Raw genomic sequence first — 27,464 nt, 5'->3', positions numbered from 1 at the left:
TGAAGATATAAAATTAAAAGATAAACCACGAAAATAACAATTTAGGTGATAAGGGGTTACACACCAGTGATGCGTTTTTATACTTAAGCCATTTAGTCTCTTCTGATTATGTAAAAGATAAGCTGAGAATGGTTTCAGCATACTCTACATTTCCAAGGCAAAGGACAGAAAAAGGAAGGAAATAATGAATATTTTATTACAGATACAGTGTGGCAAGCAAAAGAAATTTTTAACGAGTCAATTATTATTGCACCATTAGTCTTATATTGTGATAGATCAGTTTCTCTGATTCTAATTTTCTTATACTTAATTTATTCTATTTCAGACTTCTTTTTCTCTTTGCTCATAAAGGACAGATTTCTATCTGGAAATTTAGGCAGATTACAAAGACCTTCAAGTATAGTGTCTTTTTTCCCCCCTTTTTTTGTAGAAGGGGCTGAATTTTCACTTATCTAAGATTTGAACCAGCTGCTAAGTCAATTCCAACAACATAATCTAAACAACATAAATATTCTGTTTAAAGTAATGTGGGAGAAAATTCAGAAAGCTTTGTTTTCCCCTAAGCAGTAAAGCCAACATACTCTATTTGGAGGCCATGGGTAGAAAGATCTGAGAAGACTATGAAAGAGATGGCGTTAAGGAAAGCCTCAGAGCGTCAGACTGATAGGACCTGGACATTTCAGAGGTGCTACTCCAAGCTAAAGGAAGGTAGTAAACAAAAGCCTAAAGTACGAAAGAAAAAGGAAAGGGTTAGGCAACCTGGTTGGCTGAAGTAGAAATACATATATACAAGGTAGCTCCTCCTGCCTCAGAGAAGTATCACAATTTAATCCTACCTATATAGACCCTAAAAACTAGGTATTTAGTACTTTAAAAAGCAGACTGTCTCTAATTGAAAAACATCCCTACAGAAATCTCTCAAACACATAAGGCACTAACCTATTTGGAGAGAGTAACTACTAGGGAACTCTGGAATCAGACATGGGTAGTCAGCCTCACTTCCCAAAGGCCTGAAAGAGAATGCTGAGGATGAGAGCAGATACCTGGTTGAGGTTTGCAGTCACTGGAACAATTACCAATAGATGCGTTATCCCAATATTACAGACAGCTGTGATACAGGGTTAACTTTGAAGATGTTTTACTAATTTGCAGTTTTAAATTTTCTGGCACTGTAAGTGTGGTGGGTGGAAGTGTGTCCCCCACAAAAAGATATGTCTGCATCCTAACTCCTAGTACCTATGAATGTGACCTTATTTGGAAATAAGGTCTTTGTAAATATAATTAAGTTAAGGCTCTCAAGATGAAATAATCCTGGATTTAAGGTGGGCCTTATATCCAACAACTAACAAGGAAAAACCTGTGAAGATTGACACAAACAAGGAAAAACCTGTGAAGATGGAGACAGAGACTAGAGTTACGCTGCCACAACCCAAGGTACGCCAGGAGCCTCAAGAAGCTGGAAGAGGAAAGATTCTCTCCCAGAGCCTTTGGAGGGAGCATGGTGCTGCCAACACCTTGATTTCAAAGTTCTGGCTTCCAGAACTGTGGAGGGAATAAATTTCTAACGTTTTAGGCCACTAAGTTTATGGTAATTTGTTGTGGCAGTCCTACAAATCTAACATAATAAGTTTAGCAATAATATTACTATATTTTGGTCTAATGCCATTTGAAAGTATTATAGCCTAATGCTGAGAAAATGCAGCTCCCATTTTTAGGGCCAACTCAGGCTATTTTTGCACAGCCTTACTGAAATATACATGTAATCCAGTGAAAAAGCCCAAAATGTAAGTGAACTGTGTAAATCTGTACTTTATTGCTATATAATACACATCATCCGTGGTACGTTAGGCCTGTTCAGATCACAGTCAAGATGCGCAATCTGCCCTCAATATTTTTTTCCCAAAGACAGAAGTGAGCAAGTGGATCTCTACAAGAGGACTTGTACTCACAAGCACCATGAAGTCACTTAGAATAGAGCAGCAGTCATTTTAGCACCACGTCCTATTAATAATTATTGCTCTTGACCTCTACTACACAAACGTGTAGGCCTTCTTTATGAGCATTTCCAAAAACAAAATCAATAAACATTTCAAAAATTCTACTAGCCTCAGCCATACAGACATTTAAGTGGTAAAATATGTTACCTTTGCTAGCCACAGCAATCTTTTAAAAATGCATTCTCAACGCATGCCAACATCACTGATTATGACAAACAACAAAACAGTAAGAACAAAAAACTCATATTAACTTCAAGCTCCATTAGAAACAGAAAGAAATACAATCAACGTTTACCAAACACAAAAGGACTATACCTGTATCTCTATATATAACTATACATGGGAAGATGCCTTTCCAACCTTACAAGTAACGCAAACAATGGAGGATACAAAGTCTTGGACAGCATCTGTCAGAGGATCTGTCAGCATTTCCTTTAACGAATTTATAAATTGACATAATAAATTCACTGACACTCAGCACATGGGATTAGGGTGCATTCTCATCTCAAAACCCACACTAGTGGGAAAACAAAAGTTCATATACAAAAATCCATCAGATTTATGGTATGTGAATTATATCTCAATAAAGCTGTTAAATGAGAAAAAAATGTCCATCAAAAAGTATATCTGGCTTTTCTAAAAAGAAAAAACTGAAAGTGTTCACGTTAACTCTTCTTGGATAACCAACACATTGTGAGAAGAATTAAAAGGAGGACCACCCCATGCTCAGGGTGAAAGCTGGCTTGGCTCCCACATCTGAGTACCGAACAAGAAGTCAGGCAAGGACAGGATAATACTGCGCGCACAGGACGTTTCAGCACAGGCCAGCTGAGCCACACAACACAAGTTAAAACTTCCAACCCTTATCAATAACTAGAACCACCTCAGATCAAGCCAAAGCCTCAGCCTTTTAAAAATTAAATTTTCTCCTTTAAGTCTTCACTGGCAAGAAGATGAAGTCAATAGAGGACTTATTTTGAAACTAGTAAGGCTTAAATCTTTGCTTCAGATCTAGATGATCAATTCCCAATCAATCAAAAGTTATCTTAGACTCACCATTTTGCACTTTTGAAGCTATTATGGAAAAACTCAACTGAGCAGTAAAATTCTGAAATAGAAGCATCCTTCCTCTCCAAGTTCAAAGATTTCCCTGTGGTGCAGGACCCAAACTCTTAGCCACGCTCATTCCAAATTAAGAAACTCTCTTTCACCAAGCGTGCATTGCTCGGAAACCATCTAATGGGGATGTTGATGGTGAGTGTTCATGCATTAAGCAAAAGGTTACAATAAATGACCGTTACGACTCAATACATTTATAAACCTTTCATTAGTTTCTCAAGGCAAAAAATGGAGGACCACATCAGTGGGAGTTCATGAAGTACGTCATTAAATGTTCCTGAGTATCCCAACACGTATTACAAATATGCCACAGAAAATTTAAAAAGCAATTAGTTTTTTAAATGAACAGCTTCTTTGGTATTTTAAACATTAAAAACACTCAAACAAATAAGCAAACAACCACCTTTCAGAAAGTGCCATTTCATTCCACACTATTAGGGATACTCCTCAAAATATACGGTGATTATTCAAATTATTTGAGCTCTATCTCATTCACCCACCACAGGCCTGTTACAAGTATTTGTTTATAGAGCATCAAGCAGTTGAAATAGAAGGGCAGAAGGGGACAGCTAAAACTAGAAAAAGGAAAAAAAAGTTAAGTATACATGCCATTTTAAGATTACATGGAAATGAGAAAGTATCTATAAGGTGACAGGAAACTATGATTTAGTACATAAAACTGGAAAAAAAGGGATTTCCATAATCTGGGAACATATCAACAACAGGAAAAACAGTAAACGTTTATAGTTGTTCAACTCTCAACTCAAAGTCTAGGGGATTTTAGGTTTCTGCACTGGAATTAATCCAGTAGGACTGTGGCCATTAGATGGATTAAAACAGTTCTTGGAAAGGGTGGTGGGGCAGAGAGTATTAATTTGAACTGAGCCCAAATAATAACACAATTAGTACCCGTTTGTACTAGCATTTGCCTTTGTAGGACCTGCATCCTTTCCTTTCAAAGGTAAACTAATGATAAAAATGGTACCCACTGTCCCTTCAATCTAACACCAACACAGTGTTCCAATTCCTCAAAACTAAATGGATCACAAGCTTTTCCTTAACAATTCTGAGTGCACACGCGCGCACACACACATACAAAATCAGTTTCTGACTAGATAAAATAACAATCAATTGTGCCCAGTGGCATGTTAGGTTAAATGAGACTGGAGTGCTCTATTAGACCATTTCCTGGTGCCACTAACGCAGCCAAATACTTCCTAGAAATCAATGAGTAGGTCTCAGTAAATAGTACTCCAAGTTTTCCCCAGCTCTTTGCCAACCAATACAAGTAAGACGTAGAAAAGAAATGTGGAAGATGAACAGTAAAATTATTTGAGATCTAGCAAAGAAAGCAAGAGAAACGTACAACTAATGTCTCTGTGCTTTGGATTAAGCCCAAGGAAGGAAGAGAAATCTGTTCTCGTAATTACAATTATCTAAAAACTGCAGGTTGGAATTGCTTTCTTAAATTCAGCCTCACAGAGCATTCTGAAAATAACCCAACATATATACCCACTATACCTCCAAAGCTGTGTCTCTCCCAATCTCTTAATATCTGAGGAAAAAGAGAATTAACAAAGAAATCTGGAATTCCTAAAGCAGCTGGTCAACAAAGGCCAGGGCCTTCAGCCTGGGTTGCATGCTCAAGGATCAACCTGCACCGGTCCTGGCACCTGGCAGCCCTTACCTGAATGTCCGTGTCCTTCACAGGCTCAAGAGGCTCAAAGGTGGTGGCTGCACTCAGACTCTCCAATCGCTGGGAAATGTGGGAGATGTCAAGTCCTCGAGACCCGAGGAGAACTGACCTATGAGGATACAGAGCAGGGAGAAAAAAGTAGGGTTAGGACATCTAGTACGCTTCATAAAATACTAAAGAGTATTTTTTATTCCTAACTTCCTACATACTGCCCAGACACTTCTATCTAGTTGTTTTATACGTTTCCATAAAGATTTATCACCCAGAATAACAGATACAACATTGCATTTGGTAGTAAGAGAGAAAATTCTGATCAAGCCTGAATTAGAGTAAGGAATTTATCCAGAATAAAATGATAGTGTATCAATAAAATGACAGGCTAGACTGCTCCAAACATTTCATAGTAAAGAAAATCATGAGGTAGATGCTAGTCTCAATCCCCATTTCATAGATGAGGAACCAAGGCGCGAAGAGGTTAACCAATTTATCCAAAGTCACAGAGCCATGAAATGGCAGAGTCAGGTCATCAAGCTCCAGAACACAAACTACTAACCACCCTATAGTTACAGCATCGATAAAGACAGATATAGTGAACCACAAAATTTTAGAAGTTTCAGGAGCAATCTAGTCTAAACTTTACTCATTAGTTGAGGAATCTAATAGTCCAGGGCAATCAATGATTTGCGAAAGGCAGTCAAACCAGAATCCAAGGCCAGTTCTCCTCAAAAGCCAAGTACCACATGCAGTACCTCTGCAAGATCCCTCTCTGCTGCCTAGTTCAATAATCCAGGAGGCTGTCACCTGACTAATTAATGCTTTTGAAGACAGGCAGGAATAACACAGCTGGCTTTATTTCTACTCATCTGGGGCAACGTAACAATGGAAGAGTAAAAAGAAAAAAAACCACAGATTCTCATTAATATCTAGAACACTCTCTGGAAGAAAGAAACTTAGGAGAATTAGATTAATTGTTCAGATTGTTGCTTCTTTATTTCCATTCTACTAAGTACTACAGAAATAGATGATGTGCGCCCAGAGGGCTCCTCACTGTAGATTTTTGTCTCCTCCATGTAGACAGGTCAACTATGATGCCATCCCTGAGGCTTCCCCTCCAGGCTACCATGTCAAATAGATAATCCTGCCTCTTTTCTCTTACAATCCTCAATAGCTAACTTTCTAATACAGTGGTTCCCACCCCTGGTTGCACATTAGAATCACCTAGGCAAATTTCCTCACAATGATCCTGACTGATGTTGGGTGAAGCCTGGAGCACGGGTATCAGTCTAACAGCCACCTTCCTTTTTTAATAACAGCGTTACTGACATGTTATTCACATACCATACAATTCACCCATTTAAAGAGCACAATTCAGTGGGTTTCAGTATACTCACAGAGTTGTACAACCATCACCACAATCAATTTTAGAACTTTTATCACACCCCAAAATAAACCCCCTACCCATCAGCAGTCACTCCCCATGTCCCTCCAAATCCCCCCTCAGCCCCTGGCAACCACTGATCTAACTTCCATCTCTATACGTTTCCCTATTCTGGACATTTCATACAAATAAATAATATAAGCTGTAGTCTTCTGTGTTAGGTTCTTTCACTTAGCAAAATGTTTTCAAGGTTCATCCATGTTGTAGCATGTATCAGTACTTCATTGCTTTTTATTATTGAATAGTATTCCATTATATGGATATGCCACATTTTATATTTATGAATGTATCCATCCATCAGTTGTTGGACATTTGGGTTGTTTCCACTTTTTGGCTATTATGAAAAACGCTGCCATGAGCATCATGTACAAGTTTCTGTGTGAACATATGTTTTCCTCTCTCTTGGGTATACACCTAAGAGTGGAGTAGCTAGATCGTATGGCAACTCTCTGTTTAACCTTTTGAAGAACTGCCAGACTGTTTTCCAAAGCAGCGACACCATTTTCCATACCCACAAGCAATGCAATGTACGTGGTTCCAATCTTTTCCACACCCTCGCCAATACTTATTACTGTTTTTATTACAGCCATCTTAGTAAGTCCCCCTTTTTGTTATTAGAGTGAAAAAAATTTAATACAAAATTAAAATAGTAAACCTCCTTGTACCCATTACCCAGCTTCAACAACTTGCGTGTCATAGCCAAACCCTGTTTCATCTACATCCCTACCTACTTTCCTCTCTCCACCACCCCGATTACTTCAAAGTAGATCCAAGATTATCTCCCCAGTTATTTCATAATTTTAAAATTTGTGTTTGTTTGAATGGCATACAAATAAGGTCTCTACTTGTGAATGCTTACTATGCCTCCTAAATCTCTCTTAATCTACAAATTGCCTCCATCTCTTTCTTCTTCTTATAATTTCTTTGTTAGAGGCTCTGGATTATTTGTCCTGTAAAGCAGTGCTACTCAAACTTGAAATGTACATGTGAATGACCTGGGAAGCTTGTTAAAACGCAGACTTCGATTGCGTAGGTCTGGGATGGAGCCTGAGATCCTCCACTTCTAAAAAGCTCATAGGTGATGCTTATGTTGTTGATCCATGGACTACCCTCAAAGTAGCAAGGATGCAGTTTCCCACATAACAGGTTTACTGATTGCATCTCCATGACGTCATTCCACACGTTCCTCTAGCTGCTTCTGTCCAACTTCCTGCAAATTGAATGTAAGCACTAAAGGTCTGATCAGATTCAGGTAGCATTATTTTTTTGGTTATATAACTTCAGATTTACACCAAGAGGTATGGAATGTCTGATGTTCTCTTTTTGGAATGTTTGCAGACATTGATGATCATTGCTTGGATTCATTAATTCCTTAGAGGTTGCAAAATGGTGGTATTCTATCTTTATTAGCTGGAATATTTCCTTTCAGAGACACACTCTTCATCAACTATGTGATAACTCTGAATAATGAGTCATTCTCTAGAATCCTCCCAAGATGACTGATGAGTTTTGTTTTATTATCATTACGAACTCATGAATTTAAACATATTTGATGTATTTCAATCCAGTGCAGTTATTATCTTTATGATGCTCAAAGCATCTCATCTTTGGCCAGTAGAAGCCTTTTGAAGTCGGTTTCTGAGTTCTTCCGACATGACTCAAGCAGACCTTCATAACTTCCTTGCTATCTGGTATGACAGATGTTTCCTATTTATTTTATACAGAACTGCCCGAGTCCTAGAATCAGCCAACTCTCCAAAGAGGCCAAGTTCCTTTTATTAAGAAATGGATTTTAGGGACCACTATCTGGGCCCTAAGATTGCTCACTGTTAATTGTTTCTAGGCCTTTTCAAAAGGCAGAACTAGAAATGGAGTTGTTACTTTTGTTTCAGTTTCCCTTAGATAAATTATCATGAATTCATACTGATCCTTCCAATTCAAAGTTAAAAACACAAGATTTTGGGTTAACCTCATAGATTTTCTATCTGTGTGTCCTTCCTCCCACACTGAAAGTCCTACTTCTCAGCATCACCACCAAAACTACTTCCTTGCTTTATCCTACACTATACACACAACAGTCTCAAAACAGGAGTTAACAACTGCTGCATCAACAATATGATTACTGAAGACAGATTAACACATTACTTGGAACTATTCCTCTCTGTGTGGTTATGTGACCAACTGGATAAGTATTTATTTTCCCTTTTATAAATTTAATTTTATTTTATAATTATATAAAGTATTTCCACAATTCCAAAGTCAAATCTATAAAAAAAGTCTCTGTCTTCTACTCCTTATTCCCTCTCTTTTCCTACAGGCAACCTTTTGGTTATTTATCTTTCATATTAATTGTACCTTTTTATTTTCTGTATTTGATGCTTTGACATCTGGGACCTTGCTGACACTTGCCCCTCCCTGGGTCAGCTAATTCCTAGAGGCCTGCAAGTGCCTATTTCACAGGCAAACCAATCAATCCAGAGCCCATAACCCAACCACCTCCTTTACTGGGCCACTGTCTCCTGCCCTGATCATCCCAGGGCTAGGTACCAGACACCTAGAGCCAGGACCGGTACCCCCAGAACCCGCTGAGGTTATTGCTAACTAGCCAGTCCCAAGCCTGCCACCCTGCCTTGCCTTGTCTTCCTGCAGAAACCACAATAAAGGCTTATGCCCACTTTCCCCTTCTCCCTCTGCCTCCTGACTGACCCCAGTGCTTCCCCATGTGGCCCTGCATGGCATGTCCTGACTGTTGTTTCTAGAGAACTGTGACAGTCATTTCCAGGTCCATGTGTCTTATCATACCTGATTAAAGCAAATCCTAGGTACTTTTATTTATTTATTTTTTTGATGAGGAAGATTACCCCTGAGCTAACATCCGTTGCCAATCCTCCTCTTTTTTTGCTTGAGGAAGATTAGCCCTGAGCTAACGTCTGTGCCAATCCTCTTCTATTTTTTGTATATAGGATGCCTCCACAGCATCGCTGATGAGTGAAGTAGGCCCATGCCCAGGATCCAAACCCACAAACCTAAGCTGCTAAAGCGGAGCATGCAGAACTTTAACCACTCCTTCCATGGGGCTGGCCTCCCAGCTACTTTTAAAACTCATTTCTTCTTTTTTTTATTATCAGATAGGTATATACATTTGTGTCACCTGCTCTTTTAAAACAGCTTTACCGAGGATATAATTCATGTACTACAATTATACACATTTAAAGTGTATAATTCAGTAGTTTCTATTTAGAGTTGTACAATTATCACTACAACTGATTTTAGAACATTTTTATCACCCCAAAAAGAAACGCCCTACCTATCCATCAGCAGTCGCTCTAACCTAACCTACTAACTCCCTAGGCAACCAATAATCTACTTTCTGTTTCTATAGATTTGCCTTTCTGGACACTGCACATAATGAAACTATACAACATGTAGCCTTTCTTAACTAGCTTCTTTCACTCAGCATAATGTTTTCAAGGTTCATCCATGTTGGAGCATGTATTAGTAGTCTACTCTTTTTTATTGCCAAATACTATTCCATTACACAGATACGCCACATTTTATTTATCAATTCATCAGTTTTCAGACATAATCACTTTTTGGTGACTATCAATAATGCTGCTGTGAAGACTCATGTACAAGTTTCTGTGTGGACAACTGTTTTCATTTCTCTTGGGTATCCACGTGGGAGTGGAACTGCTGAGTCACATGGTAACTCCATACTTCACCTTGTGAGGAACTGCTAGACTGTTTACCAAAGCGGCCGTACCACTTTACATTCCTACCACCAGTATATGAGGGTTTCAATTTTTTCCACATCCTCACCACCACTTGTTATCTGTCTTTTTGATTACGGCTATCCTAGTGAACGTGAAGGAGTATCTCGCTGTGGTTTTCATTCACATTTCACTGACGGCCAGTGGTTTAGGCCATCCTTTCATGTGCTTATTGGACATTTATGTATCTCCTTTGGAGAAATGTCTATTCAGATCTTTTCCTCATTTAAAAATTGGGTTGTCTTTTTATTATTGAGTTCTAAGAGCTTTTTACATATTCTAGATAAATCCCTTATTAGGTATATAGCTTTTTAATTTTGATGAAGTTCAACTTATCTATTTTTGATTCTTTTGGTTTCATATCTAAGAAGGCTCTGCCTAACCTAAGGTCAGGAAGATTTACACTTGTGTTTTCTCCTAAAAGTTTTAAAGTTTTAGCTCTTAGATTTAGGTCTGTAATCCATCTGGAGTTGATTTTTGTGTATGGCATGAGGTAGGTGTCCAATTTTATTCTTTTGCATGTAGATATCCAGTTGTCTCAGCATCATTTGTTGAAAAGACTACTCTTTCCCATTGAATGCTCTTGGCACTCTTGTTGAAAATCAGTTAATCACAGACACATGGCTTTATTTCTGGACTCATAATTCTATTCAATTGACCTGTATGTCTTCTGTATGCCAATTCCATAGTCTTGATTATATTGTAGCTTTGTAGTAAGTTTTGAAATTGGAAGTGTGAGTCTTATAACTTTCTTCTGGTTTTAAAGATTGTTTTGGCCATTCTAGGTTTCCTGCATTTCTATATGGATTTTAGGATCAGTTTGCCAATTTCTGAAAAATATCCAGCTGGAATTTCGATAGGGATTGCACTAAATCTGCAGATCAATTTGGGAAGAATTAACATCTTAATAATATTAACTCTTCTAATCCATGAACCTGGGATATCTTTCACCTGCTTTCTTAAATAAATGATAGGGTACTATACTCTTCTCTCCAGCTTGTATTTTTTATTTTACTAACAATATGTCCTGGAGTCACTCCACGGCAGTGTGTCTTCTCATTCCTTTGTACTACTGAAGGCACTTCACTATACAGACCTACCACATTTATTCAACAGTCCCCTGCTGATGGATGTTTGAGTTGTTTCCAATTTTTACTATTACAAATAATGCTGCAATGAATATTCTCATGTGCACTCTTTTCATACTTTTGCCAATTTATCTTTGGGATAGATCCTGGGAAGTGGGACTGCTGGGTCCAGAGTAAAATTCACTAAATATTGCCAAACTCTGTCCCATGGGCACTATATCTCCACCAATAATATGTCAGAATGTACCCAGTGCTCAGGCGATTTTAAGGTGTACCAGGGTTGAGAACCTTGGAATTAAAAAAACTAGCTATCAGAATTATTAGAAAAGTCATTTAAGTGGGTGGCGCCTGGAGGAACTGTGCAGTACATGGCTTGTGCAGTGCAAATGCAGAAGCCCTGATTTGGGGAGGTGGAGGGAGGACTGAAGGAGGAGAGGCAGGGAATCCAAGGTAGGGATGGTTTTACAAATAAAGGCCGTGCCAGAAACTTTCAGCTTCTAAGGGTGGGAAAATCCAAAGGCTCCCTGCCCTCTATCTCCCCCAATTTCCTTAAGCCAGCAGCTTCTCCTGAGCAGAAAGCCACAGAGGCTGGAGTCAAACCCTCCAGGCCCAGGAGAGTTAGGAGGACAAAAGCTGTGCTCAGGATACATGGGGAGCAGAAAAAGTCAGGAGGTCTGGGCTAGCTCCACCTGGCACTTACCGACTGTGGAACGTAGAGAAAAATCCTACCTCTCACCTCTCAGGCTTGTGAAGACCAGTCAAGAGAATACCTGCGACAATCCTGTGGGAACTGAAAAGCGCCATATGAATATGAGAGATTCTTACTGACCAAGCTGGATTTGAACTCTGACGTGATCACTTGCTACCCGAGCTTCCTCAATTATAAAATGGAGATAATAACACTTATTTCACAGAGTTCTTTCAAGAAGAAAGTATGTAATGCATTTAAAGTATTTGGCACATTGCCTGACAAACAGTAAGTGCTTAAAAAGGTAGGTTAGTAGTATTATCACAAGTAAAGTTATAATTTGCTGTGTAACTTTGGGCAAATAAATGTTAGCATATGCTTTGCATGAATATGGAGAAAAGCATGAAATAAGCAAATTAATAACACTGGTTACTTTGCAGGGTAAAGTTAGGGAGAGAGAGCGAGTGGCTTTTTCTTTGTATACTTCTAGGTTGTTTGGCTTCTGAGTTGAATGGAAAAATCCAATGAGACATCTCTGATGGGAAAAGAGGGGGATGCAGTTGATGATGGGTACCCAGGGAGGGCTTCACAGCTACTGATAATATTCTCTCTCTTAACTGTGCAATGTGTACAGGGGTATTCATTCATTTTATTATTTACACCAGGAGTCAGCAAACTTATTCTGTAAAAGGCAGACGGTAAATATTTCAGGTTTTACAGGCCATACGGTCTCTGTCATAACTACTCAACTCTGCTATTGTAGCACAAAAGCAGCACAGACAATACATAAACGAGGAAGCGTGGCTGTGTTCCAATAAAACTTTCACAGGCGGCAGGCTGGATTTGGCTCACAGGTCATAGTCTGCCAATCCCCGATTTACACCTTTATATATGTTACGCACATTGTTCTTTATGTGTGAATAAATTTAAAAATATCAAACATGCACATGCAAAAAAGCTATCAAATCTGTCCCCTAAAATGAAAAATCCAACAAAGTATATTTAAACAAATGAATTCAGCAAAGAACAATTCAATTTTAAATCTACAATCTAATCTTAACTAAAATCCTAAAGACAAAATTTTCTTTCAAAATTTATTTCATGTAAGAAAATTTTTCCTACTCAGTTCTCTCCTCTGCCCTCACCCTGTACTAAAATATTCACATCACACTTTATGTCTCTGCCTATCAAGAAGATGGAAAAATACAGGCATCAGCCCTTTGGTTTCTTTTTAAGCATCTGCCCCACCCTATACCCATTCTTTCAATGTTCAAACTTCCTCCTCCCTAAAATAATGAATTTAAGGTAGAAAGAGAAGAGGAAGAATGGAAATTTACAAGAAAGAGAGCATGACTGATAATTGTTACCAAGAAAACATTTTCCCTCTTTGCTCTTAATAGGCTGTAAAGCTGATGCAATTAAATTATAACTATAGCAACTCAGCTGGCATCATGGTCCTTTCGCTCCAGCAGCATCCTTGCACACCAGCACAGAACCTGCATGCTCAAGACTGGGGCTAACAGCAGGCAGCCAGAAGCAGCAGGAAGGAGCCTGCAGGGAGGCCAAATTAGCAGAAACGTCTAGAGGCTGGTTGGAGTGCTGGGGAACACTGTATGGGAGCAGTTGGCTGCATTTAGGTACAAGACTGGATAGTAAAAAAATCCCTGCCAAGGTTCCCCTGACTTGCCTTTACCAATACCAAGAGAACCAAAACTCACTAGTATTTTCAAAAACAAAGTTCTAGGGAGGCCTCCAGAAGAATTTCCACAACATCCTTACTGACTCAGCAGAACAGCCAAAACATTCAGCTCTCAAGATTGGTTGGGAAAAGAATACAGCCCCTCTACTCACTCCTGAGACATTTATTACGTACCCCAAACAACGTCCCCACATCAATACCAGCACTTACATCTTTCTCAAATTCAAGGAACGAAAACTGAGCAGATGACTGACAATTTCCCACATCTCTCACACAGAATCTCAGTCACTTTCCAGACCCACCCAAGTCACAAGTAACAGCACCCCTCCATCCTTCCATGACACGAGTATGTGCTCTGGAGTCAGCCTTGCTGGGTTTGAATCTTGCTCACCGGTCACCAGCTGTGTGAGCTGAGAGTTACCTGCCCTCTCCGAGCCTTAGCTGCTCAACTGGAATACGGTAGAATAGTCCTAATATTTGCTGTGAGGATTAAACAAAATCTTACGTCTAGCCAAGTTTCTGATGCACAGTAAGTCATTGGTAAATCACGTTTCTTATAGAAAGCAGCAAGGTTTTTTTTCCTGCCTCCCAAATTATAAGCTTCTTGAGGGCAAGGGCCATGTCTAACTCATGGTGGTAGCCCCAAAGATGGCCTAGGCCTAGCACAGTGGGGACTCTAAACACATGTCTGTGGATTCAACAGCCCAATCGATCCCATGTGGCAGCAGCAGCCACTGGCCGGCCAGTCAGTCAGCACCTTGCTCCATCTGCACTCTCTTGGAGCTCGCCCCTTTCCTGTTCTACAATCAACTGGCAGGTCCTGCACTTCCAAGGGCTTTCAGAGGAAGCCTCCAGGGTCAGTGACAATAAGCAGACAGAATCACTCCTCACTAGAACGGCTTCTCGTCACTAACTGCTCATCAATTCTTCCAAGTGCTTTTAAAACCTCTGCTCATACTGAGTGCTCTCTGGCCTTGGGAACATCAGTGTGGCTCATATTTACTAAGATGCTTACAGGACCCATTTATGACCCAACAGTCAGTGAACCCAAGCAGGCACTACCGTGATGGCTTCCTGCATGACAAAGCTCTTTGCCCTTTTCTACCCTGATCATCTCCGCCTGTGATAGGGGCTCTCAGCTTGGTCAGGCAGACAGGCCAAAAAACCCAAGAGGCAGGGAGACAAAGCAAGGCTGCTGACTTGTTTACAAAACCTCTCTGAGTTCCTGAGAATCTGGCTTGTGTCTGTCATTTACAGACTGCATCAAAACTCGAGGCAGGAAAGAAGAAACGGATCCTGCCCCCAAGTCACCCAGTACCAATGCTGCCTCCCCACCAGTACTCACGCCTTGACATCTGCTGTCTCCTGGGACGTGCGTGTGAGGGTACGGGAACGCAGGCGCTCGCCCGCCTGCTGGATCTCCTGTAGGTTCCGTTCCACATGGGGAAGCTCTGAGATGCCCTCGGTCTCAGCGGCAAGCTGTTCAGCTTGCTGAAGGAGCTCACCAAACCCCTCAGTATCCATTGGAGATGCAGATACTAGATGGGGGAGAAAAAAGAAGAGACCTAAATCAAGGGAAAGACAGCATTGAAACACTGCCTGAATCTGTTACAAGATTAACGAAACACTAGGACTTTTTGTAAACAGACAAGGAGACAGCTCATCAACAAGCAGGATTTGTTCCTGAACATAACCCAAGAACAGGTCTGAGAGAGAAAATGAGTCAAACTGTGAAGAAACAGATCATTTCTGTGCAACTGGCAGCCCCAAGATTGATTCCTGCCACCAGAACAAATGCAAAGATGTTAAGCCACAGACCAGAACTCCTGCCTCCTTCCACAGACTCAAAGCCGACAAGGAAATGGAAGCCACTGCGGCAACCTCTGAGAGGCTCAGAGAACCACCACCCCGCACCTCCTCGCCCTCCACTTGTCTTAGAAAAACACCACTACCCACAGAGGGCTGGGCAATTTATAAGGCCCTTATCTTACACGATTCTCAACACTCTGTCAGGCTCCTGAGCAGACAGGACAAGCAACTCTAGTCCATGGAGCTCAGTTCCGCGCCCAGAATACTCTCAGCTGCAATGTGGCTGAAGCAAGACCAGAACACAGGTCTTCTGACTAATCCCGTGGTTTTCTCACACACCTGATCCTTCACTAACATAAAAGACAGTCTTAAAATTCATGTCCAACTCTCCATTCACAGGTTCTTTAGCTTACAAGGTTACTGAGAGCAGAGATCCATGTCTGCTTGTTATATATGACATTCAGACCAGCAGACTTAATTGTTACTATACCTTTTGATTTTAGAACTACCATTGCTACTAATTACCATTGCTAATATAAATAGGAGTTGGCTTCTAGACCATGATTGTTATTAGCAAGACCACCCATTTCTCCAACAATTGACAGAAAAGCCTTATGAACAGTGTTGATATTTAATGGATATTACACATTTGTGAATCTTATATATATAGTACCATCCTTGTATAAGGTTCTTGACCAGGAGAATGTTTTTAACTCCTACCACTATTTAAATCAACAGAAGATAAACAATATCATGATCATTACCAACAAAAATTATATTGCTAAAAGGTTAACAAACTTATAATTTAAAAGAAAACAAAATTGTTTAAATAGGAGCTCTTGTTGATTATACTTTTCTTCTTTGTTTTAAATCCATGGTTTCTATTGCACTTTTGAAATCCCCTAGTCTAGAATTGTAGTTACAATGTTAATGTAACATACAATTATATCTCAGCTATGAAGCACAGGTCAATGTTGAAAGGGCATGGTTACCACCATAAATCCACAGCAGGAGAATAAGGACTTTTTAAAATGAACATTAAAGGACATTAACTTTAAAGGCAAGGGCACAAGGTTAAAACAAAAATAGCTCAGGTGGAGTAAACATGAAAACACTTTGGTATTGTTTATGAAGCACCAAGCTGACTTTCATCTTTAGACAAAAAGTCATATACAAAGTAACTCTTTACCTAAAGTTTCTAGATAATCATTGTCATTTTTTTTGACCCAACAGTATCAGGCTATAACTGGCAATCTCCACCTGTGGGAAAATGGGGATGGCAGAGGGGGAAGGCATTCTCAGGGTCAGAAGAAGAAACAGAAGAGGATTTTTAAACAACGTTCCTGCCTAACGGAAAAATGTTCTTCCTAAGAAACCTATGTCAGAGTCAACGACATTCTATGAACTACCAAAAACACGGTGACCCACCAGAAAGAGGAAAGAAAATATGCTGCCTCTTCCTCCCATTTTTACTCTAAGATAAAATAATTTGTCTAACAACAGCCAAGGAGAAGGAAATACTTTTTTTCTTTCAGAAGGAAAATCTTGGCACTCCCTGAATAAAGTGAATAAAACAAAACTTTACGTTTAAAAAAAGAAAAAAGAAATACATCTAACATTTCATGTCCATGTCAGACAAATTCAGACAAAGGAAACATTCAACTTCTCAAATGACCCATCCATACAAAGATGTAGAGTGATGGATTTGAGTATAAGTAATAAATGCAAAATAAAAGTACGATTTACTTAATATGGTCCAATAAATAAGATTTTGGTGGGGGCGGGGGGAGGAAGATTAGCCCTGAGCTAATATCTGCTGCCAATCCTCCTCTTTTTGTTGAGGAAGACTGGCCCTGAGCTAACATCGTGCCCATCCTCCTCTACTTTATATGTGGGACACCTACCACAGCATGGCGTGCCAAGCGGTGCCACGTCCGCACCCAGGATCTGAACAGGCAAACTCTAGGCTGCCAAACCAGAACATGCACACTTAACCGCTGCGCCACCAGGCCGGCCCAAATAAGATTTTTTAAAGTTAATTAAATAGAATTATTTTGATCATGGTGAAACAAAGGCTGAAACTCTAAACAATATCCTAAAATTAATATGCCCAAAACTGAACTCCAACCTTGTCTACAAAGGCCACATCAGTGTGGAGACTCAGTGGCTTGGACCAAAATCCTTGAAGGCCTCACACCCTACATCCAATTGGCCAACAAAGCCTTTCAAATCTACCTTCAAAATGCACCCAGAATCTACCTCCGCTCACCCGAGTCCCCATCACATCTTCCCTGGCCTCCCTGCTTCGGCCCTTGCCTTCTACAGTCTATTGTCCACCCCGCAACCAGAAATCCTTTAGAAGTCAGATCACATCCCTCTGCTTACACCTCCTGTACAGAGTGAAGCCCTACAGAAGCGGCCCATCTCCCCTAACCTCCCCCACTCGTCTCCAGCCCTGTCCTCCTTCCCTCCTGGGCTCCGGCCACCCTGGAGCCTCCTTGCTAGTCCCTCAGTGGGTCACGCATATTCCTGCCCTCGAGCCTTCGTACTCCCTGTTTCCTCTACCTGGAACACTCCTCTCCCAGATACGCTCATGGCTGATTCCCTCTCTCTCTGTTTCAGCTAAAGTGTCACCTTGCCTTTGATGCCAACCTAGAATAAACTATTTCAGAGTGCAACCTGCAACCACTCCAGCACTCCCTCATTTCCCTTACTGTCTGTCACCCCACTAGAATGCCAGCTGGACAAGGACAGGGCCGGTTGTCTGTTTTGTTCACTGACATACCCCAAGCTCCTAGAACAGTGTTTGGCACATAGTAGGTGCTCATTTGTTGAATGTCTAGGAGGAGTTTTATTCTTCCATTTGTGGAGAGTCTGTTCTTGAAGGCTTCCTGCGCTCCCTGCCAAATCGGCACCCACTGGCAAGCAGAGACCAGAGCAAAAACATTCCCTTCCGACTACCAACTGATACTTAACATTTCTGAGGCTGAGGCATAAGGCGGCGACAGTATAAATGGCATGAATTCAGATCACACTTGGTCCAGACTAGTGCTTTCCCTCTAAATACCCAGACAAAAACCAGTGGTATTTTAGAAAAAATAGTTCAGTTTTTTGGTGAGCAGAATTCCAAACCAAAAGAATAAATATACATACAGAAGACCATATTCTATTGTATAGAACAGAACAGCACAGAATTTTGCTATACAACATCAGAGCAGAAAATAAGCTTGTTCCATGTCTGTCTGAGAGATATGTATATAACACTATATTTGGGAAAAACTAGATTTGCATTATAACTCAACCAGTGGAAACTGATTTACAAAAAAGTTATTAAAGTTTCCAAATCTACACTTTGATACAGTCTACACTTCAGATATATTTCATTAAAATTTTTAAATTTATGGTTAATTTCAGAAATTTAAAGGACAATTTTTATCCATTCTGCAAAATAAACGTCAACTTAGCCATATAATATAGATGTTAAACCAACCATCAATTTTGACCCAAGATACTAAGAACTGATCATGAAAATAACCTCACTAGCTCTATCCAATAGAGAGAACTAAAATGTTTGGAGGTGGGGCAGCGGGAATGAAGTTCAAGCTTTGTGCTGAGAAAATCTAGCCAGGACACACTGAGAGACTGGATGCCAGCTGCACCCTTGGGGAGCTATGGGGAGAGAGCCAGGAAGAAGCCGCATAGAAAACCCACAGAGGCAGGATGTGGAACAGCCAATACAGCAACCTGAGGCTGGATGGGACAAGGCCAGCAAGGACAGACTCACAGCACTAGGGCTCCTCTCTGTCCGCAATGACTCGGAACCCGACTGTGAGAGGCCTTTGGAAACACTGACAGGTGCTTCAGAGAGCACTGCAGGGGACCAGGGCCCTGAGCAACAAACTGCTCTCCCACGCCACTTGGCAGAAGTCCGACTGAGCTTCCACAGACCTCCTCAACCACCCAGGCAACCGAGAACTTAAAGTGAAGGGCAAACTTACCACTGCTGTAGGAAGGTAGGACTGGTAACCCTTGCGGGGGGGAAGACAGAAGGGAGGCTTGTGAGGGGGCTGGTAATTTTCTGTTTTTGATCTGGGTGTTGCTTAACGGTGTATTCACTTTGAGAAAATTCACTGAGCCAGACACACGATTTGTGCACTTCTCTGATTGTGATCACAATTCAATAAAAGTTATCCCCAAAACAAAGGACAATGACCCATTGTTTTCCAGATGCTGCAGCAGGACACCTCTGCTTTGTTAGAAATAAGGAATGCTCTTAGTAGGAAATTTCCATGATCCAGATCCCTTCACCACACCTAGAGGATGCTGAGAAAATTAACTAGGGGAAAAAGTCCACAGTTTTAGAGAGACAGCTCCTACCTAGAGCTAAAACCAAGGGCTGGGCAGACTTCCATTTCCTCAAATTAGTCAGCATCATTCAGTGTCCAAAAAAATGCCCCCTCCAGGCAATAAACATTCTCAAATAAGATTTTTTAAAATCTCCAAATTGCATTCAGGATGAAATGAACTAAATAAAAAGGCAGAGCAAAAATACATCAAATAATTTTGGTTCACTTGCTATTAACAGGTGTGTTAACTACGAAAAGTATGGTCATTTTCACATTCTCAATATAACCATGTTAAATATTTAATCAAGCCAGAAGACAGTAGTGTAGTATAATAAGAAATATATTTGGTCTTTGTCCCCACTTCCTGGCACAAAGCTCCTAAAACCCTTGGAAGGTGCTGAGGTTAGGAATCTTGCGTAACCTCCAAAGAGGCCCCTTTGAGCACACCTGAGTTTATGCTAATGAGGGGACTTGGTGGGGGGCGGGGGTTGACAGCCTTAGGATGGGACTGGTCACCAGGAAGATCAAGTGATTAGAGGGTTGCAACTTTCAGCCCCACTCACTGACCTCTGGGAGGGGGAAGGAGGGGCTGCAGGTTAAGCTCCATAAAAACTCTTGAACAATGAGATTTGATGAACTTCCGGGTTAGCCGATGCACTCACATGATGGGAGGGTGGCACATCTCAGCTCCATGGGGACAGAAGCTCCTGCACTCAGGACCCTTCCAGAACCTGCGCTATGTACCTCTTAATCTGGCTGTGCATCTGTATCCTTTATAATAAACTGGTAAATGTAAAGTAAATGTTTCTCTTGACCTCTGTGAGCTGCTCTAGCAAATTAATCAAACTCGAGGAGGGGGTTGTGGACACCTCCCATCTATGGCCAGTTGATCAGTAGCACAGGTAACAACCCGGACTTGCAATTGGTGTCTGAAGGGGCAGGTGGAGGGGGGGTGTCTTGTGGGACTGAGCCCTTAACCTGTGGGATCTGACGCTATCTCCAGGTAGATAGTGTCAGAACTGAGTTAAATAGCAGGACACAGAGTGAGGGGCCAGAGCATCCAATAGCTTGATGTGTGGAAAACCCATATACCTGGTGTCAGAAGGGAAGCAGTGTTGTAGCAGAGTAGTGTGAGAGAAAAGGAAACAGAGGAGGGTATTCATCCCCTACAAGTAGATACTGAAATACTCAAACTGCTCAGCACTTCTAGACCATTTTAAATCAGTATTCTCAGAGTGGCCCCTTTAGGATTTTGCAGGTGATCTGATTCTTAATCTCTTAGAATAGTCATGCTTATTGTATTAAAATGTCTATACATCTGTTTTCTGGTATTAATTATTAGTTCATTAGTTTCTTTTCTCTCAAACTATCAGCCACAAGTAGAATACGTCTTTTCACCTGTCCAGGGCTTTGCGGACTCCCAAGTTGGGGACAATGAGTGCTTTAAAGATCCCTGGGTCATCCCAGAAATGGCTGCTACTCACTAGTCTTCTTGACTTAAGCCTATGTTACTTCCAGGGTATACTCCCCAAAATTAGCACCTTCAGGGCCTCAAAGCTGACAGAAAACAAGGGAAAGTATGAAAGAGCCTCACAGCCATCCATCCTAGACCTGTCTACCCAACTCTCTTTCCCAGTTTCTAGTCTTTTAGAGTGGGCAAGGGCCAGACAGTGAATATTTTGGGCCTACGGGCCAGTCTCTGTCACAACTACTCAACTCTGCTTGAAAGTGGAAAATATGTAAACAAATGAGCATGGCTGCACTTCAATAAAACTTTAATCATGGCCACTCAAATGTGAATTTCATATAATTTTCATGTGTCATAAAATATTCTCCTTTGGATTTTTTCCCAATGATTTAAAGATGTAAAAAAACAGTTTATTTGGCCCACAGGTCAGAGTCTGCCAACTCCTAGTTTGCCTAGGGTATCTGAGCTAAACCTGGTAAGTAAATCCTGGTCCAGCGCTTACCAAGCTATGCGCCCCTGGCCCAAGCTACCCTCAGGAGGCCTGGGCAGTGAAAAGAGTTAGAAAGATGAAACGAGTGACACAATAAGTCTGTTGTCATTCCCCTTCCCACTTTAAGCGATTTACATGGAGAATATATTTAGGGGAAGGAAAGTGTTTTGTAAATGACAAAATCCGTCCAGTAAATGTTCTTTTGACCTAACGCACAGAATGCTAGAGGGAACCCACTGCCCTTTCCAAGTACATGGCAACATATTACACCCACGCAAATTTTTCCTTCTTCTTATCACCCACAATCCAAACAGCCCAGTTATCCAAGAAACACAAGGGCTGACAGAGATGGAAGGATAAAAACAAGGCCATTTGTTGTTTCTTCAGTGTTGAAGGACCCTCTCTCGATTCACCAACTTGCACGGGGAGATCGCACCACTACTTTCCTTGCAGAATTTCGATATACTCAAAGAATACCTATTACCACTGTGGAATTCTAATTTTACCACATACTCAAATACTATCTCTTTCAACTACGAAGATCCTGCAATCTAACAAATTGCACATTTAGCACTGCTAAATTTTTTTGGATGCTGTCGAGGGGAAGTTTTATATACATTAGAGAAAATAAATGATGCTGCTACTTACACCCTTTTTCTTCAAAATGTACAACTAATAATGTTATTCCTTCTTGCAATTATTTTTAAAAGTTTTAATGTGACAATAAAATAAATCCAAAAAAAATTTTAAACAGAATGAGTAAACAGGAGAAGACTGAACTTTGAACCCACACATCTGGTTCGAATCTAGAATGTTCACTTACTAGCTGAAGGTGGGTCGATTTACCCCTAGAATAAAATCCAAATCTCTCTTCTCAATTCCCTCATCTATAAAAAGGAGATGATAATTCCCACCTACTTCAAGAGGCTGATGATACACAGAAAGCATTTTATAAACTCTACTGATTTATATCATTGTAAAATGCTATTTTAGCTTTTTTCCAAAGATGCCAATTTGGCAACATTTTGTCATTTAATTATAAACATCTCTGCTTCAAAAAACCTTCTAGTAAATATGTGATACTAAATTATAACTTCTTTACTCATAGTTTCGTATCATTCAGTAAGAACTTCTGGAAGACAGTTACAATTTTCAAATGTATGTTTTATTCCCCACTATCAAATACAGTTTTTTTAATAAATCCAAATTTTCACAATGAAAGTGTAATTCAAAAGAAATTTAGCATTTAATTTCAAGTGGAAATCTTGCCCTTAAACCTTCTTATTAATTAGACTATAGAAGGATTAAAACACAATGTTCAATATTCAACACCAAAGATTAATGAGTAAAGCCTTATTCGAGGTATCAAAAATTTAAGACTGGTTCTGTATTCTCCTCTCTTCTTTTGAATATATAAACTATGGTTAGATGACAATATCATTCCACTTTTTATTGCATCTGTCAGCTGTCAATTACAACAACCAAAAAGAAAATTACATCTTAACACATATTATTGTTTCATACGCATCTGGAAGAGGAGGAAAAGATGATAAAAAAAAATTCGTTGTGGGATAATTCTTTATAGTCAAGTGAAACTAAGTAAAAGAGAGTCAGACTTAATCATTATTCAGAAGGCAGACTTCTGGAGAAAGCAAAGAACTAAAATAAATTATCCTAGACAGAAAAGAAATTAAAGACCTGGGTGATTCAGTCCTAGCACTGGTCTGGATGACTCAGTGTTTGCAGTAAGGAATGTGCAGTATCAGCTTTCCTGATACCTAAAGTATCACTTGTATTCTTTCATCTTCAGGGAGCAAAGAGAAGCGACATGGCGTCACACAGAAACAGACAGTATCCACAGAGGTTACTTTCTGATAAACTCTGCGCAGTCTGGGAGAGGAGAGGCTGGACCTGGGATGGAAGAACTGTAGACCCCTGCCTGGCTTTGCCCCACATCAGCCCTCTGACCCTGGGACTAGAATGTTTGCCTCTCTGGATCCCAGCTTCACCACCAAAGAGATGAAGGGGTCGGCTCAAGTGATTTCTAAGGGCCCACGCACCGTGAAGAATCTACAAATGTGAGATATTTCAATTCGGACCTTAAACTCACCTGCTGCGTCCTCAGAAAGAGCAGCCCCATTTTAGTGCTGGTGGAAATTATCTGTATACAGAACCTTAGGAATGACACTGGCCGCCATCTTAGAACAGGCATAAACAGGGGCAGATCACCAAGTCTGCCTGCAAAAGGTCTTTGGGTCTTCTCCCTAAACCAAAGGTTCTCAGTTGGGGGCAACTTCGCCCTCCAGGGGTCACTGGCAATATCTAGAGACATTTTTGGTTGTCACTACTGAGGGAGAGGGGCCACATACTACTGACATCTAGAAGGTAGAGGCCAGGAGTGCTGTTAAACATGCTACGTGGAACAATGCACAGAACGACCTCCACAATAAAGAATCATTCAGCTCAAAATAACAATAGTGCTGAGGGTGAGAAACCCTCCTGCAACCAAGGGAGGATTCTTGTCCCGAGCACCATGACACCAGCATCAAAGGCACTAGGAACCCCTGGAAATCTATGAACACTTCTTTTTTAATTTAAGAAAAGCACTATAGCTTTTATCAGATTCTAACAAAAGTCTGAGCTTCCCCCCACAAAATCTTAAAACCACTGTATACACAGAATTATCCCAGCTGGGTTTTTCACGGTGGAATATGCATATGCTGGCATACCAGACAGCAACAGAGAAGATGGAACTACAGCTACGTGGAACAAGAGGGGAAAATTTCACAAGCAAATGATGGACTAAAGCAGCCAGATACAAAAAAGGACATACTGCACGATTCCGTTTACATGGATTTTTTTTTTCTGCTGAGGAAGAGTCACCCTGAGCTAAGATCTGTTGCCAATCTTCCCCCCATTTTTTTTTGCTTGAGGAAGATTAGCCCTGAGCTAATATCTGTGCGAATCTTCCTCCATTTTACATGTGGGTCGCCACTACAGCATGGCTGACAAGTGATGTAGGCCTATACCTGAGATCCGAACCCATGAACATGGGCCACCAAGGTGGAGCACACTGAACTTAACCACTACGCCACAGGGCTGGCCCCTTATATGGATTTTAAGAGCAGAAAAAATTAATCTATGGTGCTAGAAACCAGAACACTGGTTATCCTTGGGTGGTGGGGGTGTTGGGAGGGAGCACAACAGAACTTTCCAGGTGCTATGGACTGAAATCTGTCCCTCCAAAATTCCTATGAAGTCCTCGGGGATGGTATTTGGAGACGGGGGCTTTGGGAGGTAATTAGGTTTAGATAAGATGGTGAAAATGGGACCCTCATAATGGGATTAGTGCCCTACAAGAAGAGACACCAGCTTGTTTCCCCTCCCCCACAACAGCCCGCCCCACCCCACATTCACCCAGGAAAGAACACGTGAGCACACAGTGAGACGCAGGGCATCTACAAGCCAGGAAGAGGGCTCTCACCAGAGCCAACCACGCTGACACCCGGGGCTCAGACTTCCAGCCTCCAGAAGGGTGAGAAAACAACTTCCGTTGTTTAAGCCACTCAGTCTACGGCATTTTGTTATGGCAGCCCAAGCGAAGAAACGGGGGTTCTAGAAATGCTCTATCTCAGTAGGGGTGGTGGTCACATAAGCAAATAAATACGTAAAAATTCACTGAGCTATACACTTAAGGTTTGTTCACAGATAGTTTAGAGAAGCAAAAGCAAGAAACTTAACCTAGCATATCTCCAGAAAGCAAAATTAACAACTTGGGAGATCTCTACTTTTCTTTTTTTCTACCCTCTGTCAGTCTGAACTCTCTTCCAAGAGTTTATGTGACCTTTTCTAATTTTTAATAACTTGTTAATTTTTAAACTGCTCTACCCTCCCTGCTTCAGAGCCTCTGTCTCACCACTGCCCCCGAGTCCTCGATGGCAACGACTGTCAATCCACACCCCAACCCTGCTCCTTGCACTCACACTCCAACCCCAAGCTTCTAGGCGCCGCCCGTGCACTTCCACTCAAGCACATCGCCGTCACACCCAGCTTGTCTCAAAATGCAGGTACCCACCCCCACCCCAACCCCCCCACCACCAGCTGCCCTCCCCAACTCCTCCACCCCGTCCCCTGGCTTGTCGCTGTCAGGTTCTAACTCACCCTTCTCCTTGGCATCTGTGCACAACCTCGGATTGTTTATTGACAGGTATTCTCCACCCTCCAGACTCAGAAACAAACAGATGCAGACACGTTTTTTGAGAGAAAGCAAGTAGGTATTCCTCATTACCCAAACTACCGCTACTCCCTAACAAAGACTCAGAAAACCAAATACTACAGAATCAGACAACATGAGAGCCCCTCCCTCTCCAAATGTGCTATCCAAACTCTCATCACCTAAACAGATTGAAACAGCAAGGGATACTTGTATTTTTGCAGCGTCTCCTAAGTGTAGCTTTTCTTCCTTTCTTCCCCCAGCTTTATTGAGATATAACTGACATATAACATTAAGTTTACAATGTACAATGTGATGATTTGACAGACGTATATATTGTGAAATGATCACAATTAGGCTAGCCTAACTGTTGCTTCCATCCTCCTCACCATCACAGGAGGCCAGACCTCCATCCCTTTAAGCCCGAGTTCTGGCTAGATGCTAGAACATGGTCTCCCCTCTTCTAGCCCCTCCCACCCATGTCCCTCTGCTCACTGTGGCCACCTCAATCCTCCCACCATCACTTTCCCTACGTTGCTCCCACTCAAAAGCCCTCAATGCCTCCCACTCACAGGGATCCAGATGAGGCACTGATGTGCTCTGTCCCTGACCAGCCTTGTGCACGCCCTGCTCTGTGCCCTGGCTCCTACCGTTTTTTTGAACCAGGAATACCTACCCACCTTCCACTGCACCCCTGAGGTCCAGCCAGCTCCTCCACTCTCTAGCTAGGTGACTTTAGGCAACTTAATTACTTTCTCTGGGCCTCACCTGTGAAATGGAAAAATAATTGTACCTACTTCACTTGCCACATAGTAACCACTCAATAAACATTAGCTATTATTTTTACCATTAATTCAAGTCCTACCTACCAAATATTGTCCTCGATACCCATCCCACAGAAATCTCCCCTCATCTAACTTCCTTCTACTCCATTCATTTACTTGTCTTACATTTTTCCACACAGCCAGCCTCAGTTATTGTGCTCCATGGGGTTTCTGCAACCTCCTCATTTCACTCTAGAGCTCTCGCAGAGCTATTTTGTCGATATGTAGTTGTTTATTCATTGTTTTTGTTATGTTCATGGGGGGACGAGTGTCTCTTATTTGCCCTCTTGCTCACGCCACTCTCTATTATTTGCCTTAGAGTATTGTCTATTAATACATAGATCCCTTCTCGGCCAAAGAGCCTAAAGCTTAAAGCGTTGTGTAGCTTTACATTTTTTCTATAACTCCAACAGTCTCCTCCAACAGTAGTTAGATCCTCAATACAGACACTAACTGCCAGAATAACCTTCTGCAAACTTTCCCAAAAATGTCTAAAGACTCCTCATTTTCTGAATTCCTATGTTGGCCTTACAAGGGCCACCAAAGTTAGAGTCCCACATTCCTTCCTTCCTTCACTTAACAAATATTTATGGAGCATCTACCATGCACTACATACTGTTTGTTCAAGGCATGGGGGGTGAAGCTGTGGAAAAACCAGACAAGGTTCCTAGGCTCAAGGACCTTATGTCTGTCAGGAGACAGACAACAGAAGCACATAAACAAATAGACACACGATGCCAGGTTTGAAAAGTGCTACAAAGGAGATAAAACAAGGAACTGTGGCGGAGTGAACAGTTGGATGGCTTTAGCTGGCACATT

General features: G+C 41.2%; 1 protein-coding gene across 2 annotated transcripts in view; it reads right to left on the bottom strand.

Annotated features, from left to right (window-relative positions):
* The window catches only part of NUP93 (nucleoporin 93), a 102,058-nt gene that overhangs the window by 69,902 nt on the left and 4,692 nt on the right, over nt 1-27,464 (bottom strand). For both annotated transcript variants that reach the window (XM_014827325.3, XM_070500246.1), the window contains exons 2-3: nt 14,841-15,033; nt 4,804-4,921 (exon numbers count right to left, since the gene is read on the bottom strand). In XM_014827325.3, the coding sequence (XP_014682811.1) occupies nt 4,804-4,921; nt 14,841-15,019 (297 nt within the window). In that variant the 5' untranslated portion in view covers nt 15,020-15,033. The remainder of the gene's footprint in view (nt 1-4,803; nt 4,922-14,840; nt 15,034-27,464) is intronic.

Source organism: Equus asinus, chromosome 28 (genome assembly GCF_041296235.1).
Source record: "Equus asinus isolate D_3611 breed Donkey chromosome 28, EquAss-T2T_v2, whole genome shotgun sequence".
In the NCBI taxonomy this organism is placed as follows: domain Eukaryota; kingdom Metazoa; phylum Chordata; class Mammalia; order Perissodactyla; family Equidae; genus Equus; species Equus asinus.
Note: the sequence above shows the minus strand (reverse complement) of the source record. Positions and strands in the feature narration are given on the sequence as shown.